The 8,690-nt window shown below is 42.1% G+C and overlaps 1 protein-coding gene across 1 annotated transcript in view; it reads right to left on the reverse strand.

Annotated features, from left to right (window-relative positions):
• The window catches only part of LOC129845742 (piggyBac transposable element-derived protein 4-like), a 98,346-nt gene extending 93,752 nt beyond the window's left edge, over positions 1–4,594 (reverse strand). The window contains exon 1 of the mRNA XM_055913630.1: positions 4,129–4,594. Within this exon, the coding sequence (XP_055769605.1) occupies positions 4,129–4,348 (220 nt within the window). The 5' untranslated portion in view covers positions 4,349–4,594. The remainder of the gene's footprint in view (positions 1–4,128) is intronic.
• Between the last annotated feature and the right edge of the window lie 4,096 nt (positions 4,595–8,690).

Below are 8,690 nucleotides of genomic sequence, written 5' to 3' on the forward strand. Positions count from 1 at the left end.
TTGTCCCCATATTCATATCTGAATGTTTGTTTTATCTTGTTAATTTTAAAGATGATTGATTGTATTATTAAGATTATATTATCTAAACCAGATCTATTGTGTTATATTCTCCTACATTCAATTCACATTTACACAAACTTCAGAGTGCTTTCTTTCAAATGGTACCAAGAATATGCATATCCTTGCTCCTGGGCCTGAGCTAGAGGCAGTTAGATTTGGGTATGTCTTCAAGCAGAAATTGAAATGGGGGGGTAGCTGTAAGATTAATAGTTATAGGCAGGACTGGTGCGGGAGAAGCGTGTGTGTGTCGTTCCATTTCACCCAGATACTGGTCGGGAGAGAACCACACCTGTGGTACATCTGACGAAAGCCAGTGTGTCGGAGGGTCTACTGAATGCTACGAGCTAGGGCATATGTACCAGCCGATGCAGACATTCTGAGAATAATACTAGTGGTCCAACTAGTAGGTCGCTTTCAGGAGTGATCTGACTCGGTCATAAGCAATTCCTAGAGCAGAGGACATATGAGCCAGCCATTACGGAAATTTGAGTAGATATATTCGTTTGACCGAAGCGAAGCCATTATCTTTCTACCTCTCGCATTTGGTCACGTGAAGAGTTTAAGGGTTGAACGTGAGACGTCACCTAGTAAACCCGTTCCCTTGTTGGGGGAACATCCCTTGCGGCGCGAAGTGGAAACCCCGCGCAAGGAAAGCTAAGCATTGCCAGATGCTAAGCTAACAAAGGGGAGCAGCCATTCCCCCCCCCCCCCTTTGTTCATTGTGAATTCCCGCGCCGGGCGGGAATCATGTGAGATCTCAGCTTGCGCTATCAGTAACCTCTGGCGAAGAATCGCCAGTCATTTTTCATGAAATAATTCAGGTTACGCTGTAGGATATCAATCCAGTCTCAACTGATTGGATATCATTGTCTCGTTCAATTTAACCTGTTGAGGCTGGGGGCGCTGTTGTCACTATTTATGCTAATCGTGTAATTTTTGAAACGGCTTCCCACAAAATTCTTGATCGTACAATATGCATATTATTATTATTATTGGATAGAAAACAGTCTATAGTTTCTATAGGAGTTGAAATTTTGTCTCTAAGTGGAACAGAACCCATTCTACAGCAATTTCCCTGACATGGAGTCAGATTTCAGAAATGTTGGCCCCTGATCTGGAGTCAGTTAAAAGGCCACAGTTATTGCTATGAGTATACGGACACTGCTTACGTCTTCCCCTGGATGCCTTTACGTGATGACGATTTGAATGGGGTCGATTGCGCGTTCACAGGCACTATAAATTAAAAAACCCTGTAGCTAGTAAGTCTTTTGGAGCTGCGTTATGCGCGTGGAGGACACCGACCCGCACCTGTTCCAAGCATTAGTGTTGGGAGTAATCTTTCTCCGGTCATGTTAAGACTCGTTATAGGAGTTAAAAACATCATACGGTAGTTAATTTAAAGCGTTTTATAGCAATTTATATCCGTTTAGTGCGATTTTGGGACATTTATTTCTGAAACGCTGTGAATGGCTGGGCACGCTTCCAGTTCATCCCGAACGCAGTTGGCATTTCCACATGGCAAGAGGACAGCTTTCCACCAAAAGACGATTAGACCCAAGAAAGGATCCTTTGCCCAAGATACTGATGGAAGAACAGCTCAAAGTAGGACATTTTTATTATGATAAATCGTGTTTCTGTCGAAAAATGTTAGTGGCTTAGGACGCCATGTTTTTTGACGTAGCTTCGCTTGGCGCAAACTGTATTGAAAAGTAAGGATAATTTAAAAAATGTAATTCCGCGATTGTATTAAGAATTAAATTGTCTATCAATCCCTGTCCACCCTATATTTTTTAGTCACGTTTATGAGTATTTATGTATAAGAGTAGATCACTGTCTAATATGGCGCACGGACATTTTCTCACCAGCTGGGCTACATTTCACATTGTCTAACCATGATTTTGGTGGCTAAATATGCACATTTTCGAACAAACTGTATATGTATGTTGTAATGTGATGTTACAGGGGTGTCATCTGAAGAATTCTGAGAAGGTTAGTGAAAAAAATAATATATTTTGGCGATGTTGACGTTATCGCTCACTTTGGCTAGAATCAATGCTGGGCTGCTATGTGCTATGTGCTATGCTAATATAACGATTTATTGTGTTTTCGCTGTAAGACACTTAGAAAATCTGAAATATTGTCTGTATTCACAGGATCTGTGTCTTTCGATTCGTGTATGCTGTGTATTTTTACGAAATGTTTGATGATTAGTAAGTAGGTAAACACGTTGCTCTATGTAGTTATTCTAGTCCATTTGTGACGGTGGGTGCAATTGTAACCTATGCCATCTACCTGAAATATGCACATTTTTCTAACAAAACCTATCCCATACCATAAATATGTTATCAGACTGTCATCTGATGAGTTTTTTTCTTGGTTAGGGGCTATAAATATCTTAGTTTAGCCGAATTGGTGATAGCTACTGGTGTTGGTGGACAAATAAAAGATGGTGGATTATGCTAATGTGTTTTTAGGTAATAGATTTACATCTTTACATATTGTGTCTTCCCTGTAAAACATTTTAAAAATCGGACATGTTGGCTGGATTCACAAGATCTGTGTCTTTCATTAGCTGTATTGGACTTTAATGTGTGAAAGTTAAATATTTTTTAAAAATATTTTTTTTGAATTTCGCGGCTCTGCCTTTTCAGTGGGGGTGGGGGGGGAGTGCCGCTAGCGGCACCCTCATCCTAGACAGGTTAATACATACATTAAATTGATACACTACCTTTCCTGGTTGGTTATTGGAATAATACACAAACTAATGTCTTCTAACCAATGAGACATAGTTAAACTTTTCAATGTTAATGAAGCAATACAGACCACATTGAAGTGTCTGGAGTTTAGTTTGTGTGTTCTACAGTCTTGTAAAGATAGGGGAGTTGACTGGGACAGACAATGTAACATTCATAATGTTTTGAGAAAATGTTTTTGTAAAACATGCAGCTTACATCAGATCATCTTGAAACTTTCTCTCTAAAGCTAACTTTCATCAAGGTCTTATATGGTCTATTGGTTTCTCTCTTTCATTGGCAGAATCCTTTTTTAGTGTTATATTCATAACATCCATATCCACCAGTCTATCTTCATGTCAACTAACAGAACTCTGCTGGTTGTCCTGGTAACAGATACCAGTCTATCTTCCTGTCAACTAACAGAACTCTGCTGGTTGTCCTGGTAACAGATACCAGTGGGCAGATCTATTGTATTTGTTCAAACTAAACTACAGCACTTACTTTGATGTGTCAAATCGGATCCTTTCTTCTCTTCTCCTCCTCTCACAGTTCCATTCAGCCCCGTTGTTTTCCTGCAGTCCACCAGCTGCACAGACAACCTCTTCATACCCAGCAGTAAGGTGCTACCGGGAGAGGCACGACACAGGGACTCCGGGAGGGAGGAAGGACTAGCGTTGTCCTGGTAACCATAGAGGGGACACAGACACATATCATTATGGATGCTGATGTCACTGTTGTCATGAAATGTTTTACAGAAACCCAGCCCAGACCCAGACGGAGCAAGCCGTATGCTAGACCAGACCAAGCTGTACCATCTGGTGTTCTGATCTGGAGAGACTCTTCTCTGCCTCGTCAGCATCAGGATGTTGTTGAGGCTCCCCAGAGGATCCACAATAGTCATGTCTCTCTCCTGTGTGAATGAGAACATCAAACAGATAGTGAACTTACGAACGTCTATTATAATCATAGGGTCTTACAAGAGGCATTAATCTCTCTAAAGAGGGCCTAAAATACAAATGTTAAAGGGTCGTTCCACTAAATGGGTGCCTTTTGCATCCCTTTGATATTTTAAGTATAAATTATGCTACAATATTGCAAATTAAAAGCCTGTTATACTAGATGAGATGCACTTTAATGTAGACCACATGGATAATTTAATAAATCTAATTTAAAAGACCCCAAAATATATGTACCAAAGGCAGATGGCCCCTTTAACAATTCCTACAGTACTGAACAACATATTCAAGTGTAGAACTTCAGTAGAATGCCCCTTAAAACCCCACATTAGTTCAAGAACCGCATAGTTTGTGCCCCTGTTTAAGACAGTACTCACTGGTGTTAATCTGATATTCTGTCTCCTCCTCTTTCACTCTCAAAACGTCTTCCTTCTTCACCTCTACTGAGATAGCATCATCTTCCTCTCTAAAAGGTTCTTCCTCTGTTTCCTCTATAACATCCTCTTCTTCTTTCACGACAATGTTCAGCCTCAGAGCTTCTTTCTGCACACAGCAGACCTCTTCTTTAACCGGGGATGAGTAGTTTAGTGAGCTCATGGTCTGGGATGTTAGAATTAGCGACTAGCCTAGTGCTAGGCTCAGTATCAATGTTTAACAACTTTGCAAATTGAACAAGCAAATTAGGTTAAAGTTAACTAGTTGATACGTCAACTGAACTGCGTTTACAACACTGAGATTAGCTAATGTGCATTAACATGGTCTAAAGCGTCAATCTTTCAGTTTTTTGTTGGCTAGCAAGCTACCGAGGTGGTTGAAGAGTAGCCGCGTTGTTGTTCCTGAAGAAGTGTCCCGTCCAGTAAATTAAACATCACGCAAGAAGCATCACCTGAAAGACGCATATCGCCATCTGCTGGCTGGAGTGGGTAACGCAGTTTGGAAACAACAGTTACTACACTTTCTGTATTGGAAAAAACGTCATAATAATTTTACAATAAGCTGATACATTGTAAATGATGAATACATACTTCTATGAATAGGTAGTGTTTTAATAAACATTTGCCCCGTTCATTTTTCACATTCGTTTTTATCTAGATGTGACGGTACTATTCCATTAAAGCTACGCTCTTTAAGATACCAATCATCCTGTAAACCAGGGGTGGGCAACTCCAGTCCTCGGGGTCCTGATTGGTGTCACACTTTTTCTCCCTCCCTAGCAAACATAGCTGATTAATCAAACTGCATTCTAAACTGAAGATTATGATTAGGTGATTATTGGAGTCCGGTGTGTTAGTTGGGGCTGGAAGCTATGATCCCTAGTTGTCACTAGTTAAATCCCCTTCAATCAGTGTAGATGAAGGGGAGGAGCAGGGGCGAAAATCTGATATCAACCTTGGAGGGGACAATTACATTAAATTTTCTCAAGAGCAATTCCTGAGGGGGACACCAAAAGTAGTGCTGTAACACATAGCATACGTTGTTATATGTTAAATGTATATTGAGGAACCATAATTCCTACAACTGGATAATTGATAGGTACAGTAGTTAACTGAAGGGTTTTCCCAACTTGTTCAAATGTATAAATCATTATAATTCTACTGCTAATAATAGTTATAGCAGTGCTCCTTACCAGTCCAGTATGTATGCAGGTATTCGTACTTACAACCAGCAATATCAAGAAAGGTCAGTAGGTGACAATGGTACTGTACACTGTATGGGTGTAGTTTTCATAAATACAATGAACATGGTGTGATCACATCTAAAAGAATCTCCATTGAGAACCATCACAAAGTTGGTCTCTGTATTGAATTGACCTTTTAATTTGACTTTTTCTGATACATTTATATAGTCATTAAATATGTGCACCTGGCCTGAGTCTACTACAATATCTTTACAAGAACAAAAAGATACAAATAAGTACAGTTCTAAAAGCAAAATAACTACTTCAATGAAAAACCTAAATAAATCAACCAAAATATCGTTCAGTCCGTGTCTCAACTCAGTCAGTGTCTCAACTCAGTCAGTGTCTCAACTCAGTCCGTGTCTCAACTCAGTCCGTGTCTCAACTCAGTCAGTGTCTCAACTCAGTCAGTGTCTCAACTCAGTCCGTGTCTCAACTCAGTCAGTGTCTCAACTCAGTCAGTGTCTCAACTCAGTCAGTGTCTCAACTCAGTCAGTGTCTCAACTCAGTCAGTGTCTCAACTCAGTCAGTGTCTCAACTCAGTCAGTGTCTCAACTCAGTCAGTGTCTCAAATCAGTCCGTGTCTCAACTCAGTCCGTGTCTCAACTCAGTCCGTGTCTCAACTCAGTCCGTGTCTCAACTCAGTCAGTGTCTCAACTCAGTCAGTGTCTCAACTCAGTCAGTGTCTCAACTCAGTCAGTGTCTCAACTCAGTCCGTGTCTCAACTCAGTCCGTGTCTCAACTCAGTCCGTGTCTCAACTCAGTCCGTGTCTCAACTCAGTCAGTGTCTCAACTCTTCAAACAGCAGCTATGGACAAGTATGTTGCACAAAGTATGACATTTTAACTAAAATAACATGAAATAAATCATTTGTAAGTGTACTGAAAACTACTAAACAAAAGAACAAATATCAATTACACCAGGGGTTCTCAAACAGGGGTCCATGGAGTATTTGCAAGGGGTCCGTGAAATAAAAAAGTGTAATGAATGTAGTCAGTACCACAAGGTTTCCAGTAAGTTTACATATAATATAGAGGGGGTGGAGGTCCCTGAGGACCGCTCAGAACCTTGCCTGCCTTGCCTCAAAATATGCAGGGGTTCCAGTACCCAAAAAGGTTGAGAACCACTGCTATACACACTACTGAACAAAAGAACCGAACATATGTTTGCGGGTTTCAATGGATCCAACAAATTGCTGGCAGATATTTTCCCTCTTGAGACTGTCCAGCCTGTCTTTATGTACATTACAGACAACTACGCCGTTCAGTCTCTCTTGGCCCATGCTGGTCCGTAACCAAGTCTTCAGCCTGCGGAGTGCACTGAAACTCCTCTCAGCCTCACATGAAGACACTGGCACCACAAACAAAATTCTGATCAGCACCTCAACTTGGTCAAACAACCCCGCACCTCTACTGGAAGCCTCCTGAGGACCTCTGCTGCCTCTCAACTGCTGCTACAGGGGTATTTGTTGTGAAAGAGAGGGATCTGCACTGAAAGAGAATCTATGTTCAGTTCTGGGTACTGATCTAGAGACTCATCCAACTCCCCCGTGAGAAGCGCTCTTTCCAACTTTTGCAGGACGTTTAGACTGTCCTGGTCAAAACGGTCACCAAACTGAACCTCAACACCATCCAACACTTTAAAAATGGCTGCCCTATAGTGATCCACTGCTTTGCCAGCAAATCGTCTTGAGTGCGTCTCAATGGATTCAATAGAGTCAATCAATGTTGTTGCTTTCTCATACAGTGCAAGTTAGCTTTCGTCATTTCTCTTGCCCCTAAGAGATGACCGCACACACTCGACTACAGCCTGCATACCAGAGATAGTCTTAGTTTTCTTCTGTAGTGAAAGGTTTAGACATTCAAGCTCTCCAAGAACAGCAGAGGCAAGTGTGAGGCCCAACACAGTCTTGCCTTTGCTGAAGTGCTCGAATAAGCCACTGGCAGTTGAAGCTGTCTTGGATGCAGATTTTGCCATCTCCTCTAGGCTGCTTAGTACCCGCTCATACTGCTCATACTCTAATAGCAGTATTCCACACATTCCACCCTGATCAGGGTGGTCAGATTTGTATCTTTGGACGTGGCAATCGATTCAAACATGCTCTTAAACTTTCCTGACTGGCCATAGAGGACACCTAACTGATGGACCCAGGAAAGGGAATTCCGGATCAGTGGGGAGGCTGAGCTGCCAGCCTGTGTAATCAGATTTACACAGTGTGCTCCACAATGGACATAGAGGGCTAACGGCTGCTGCCTCCTCACAATTGCCTGTGCACCTGTGTATTTTCCTGCCATGTTTGAGGCACCATCGTAACTCTGCCCACGTAAGCCAGACATGGGCAATTTGAGCCTCAACAACACATCAGTTGCCACTTTCGCAATGCCCTCGCCTGTTGTCTCCGACACCCTGTATAGCCCAATAAACTCCTTGTGAGGGACAAGGTCATGGTCAACATAACGCAGACAGACATTCTCCTGTTCAGCACCAGAGACATCTTGAGTACCATCAACAATTAATGAAAATTGTACAATCGGAAGAGACCTAATCTCAGCTGCAATGCCTCGAATGACTGTATTGGCCATGATGTTCAGAATTTCATTCTGTGCTTTGGGGCCTGTGTACATTGTGGTACGCTCTGTTAACCACTTTAGTAAAATGGGATCATCCTCTTCTGCCCTAAGTTTCAAAAGCTGGTATAAATTCCCACTGTCATCCGTGTGGCCTCTAAAGGCTTGTCCCTGTCTTACTACATGCCGCACCAAACTAACAATTTTCATCAAGCAATGCCTTGCGTCATCCTGCTGTTTACCCCACGCGCTGGATAACTGGACACTGATTGGATTTAGCTGGTGTGCTGTTACAATTACAAAGTGGCGGTGGGTTTGGCAGTTTTGATGTGCTGTGAATTTTTCAATGGCTTTTCTCCAGTTCCTAAATCCTGCACTAATGAAGGCAGCATCTGCTCTTTGGCCAAAAGATGGCTGGCTTGAAAACCCTTGGCTACAGTTTAAACACAACACTCCTTTTATTGATGGATTATAATGTAGCCAGGGGAAATCACGACACCATCTCTCTTGAAACGTCAACACTCTGTTGGGAAGAGTTTGCGGTTCTATAAATTGTGGGTGTGGCTGATATGGTTTTGTGCCATCACTGTGGTAACTGGACAATGCTGTGCCACTGTCCCCTATACTGGTGCTGCTGGCAACAAGGGTGACACCTGGTCCTGCAGTGGCTGTGACACTGTCCTCTGAAGTCTCT

This window comes from Salvelinus fontinalis, unplaced genomic scaffold (genome assembly GCF_029448725.1).
Source record: "Salvelinus fontinalis isolate EN_2023a unplaced genomic scaffold, ASM2944872v1 scaffold_0355, whole genome shotgun sequence".
NCBI classification, from domain to species: Eukaryota; Metazoa; Chordata; class Actinopteri; order Salmoniformes; family Salmonidae; genus Salvelinus; species Salvelinus fontinalis.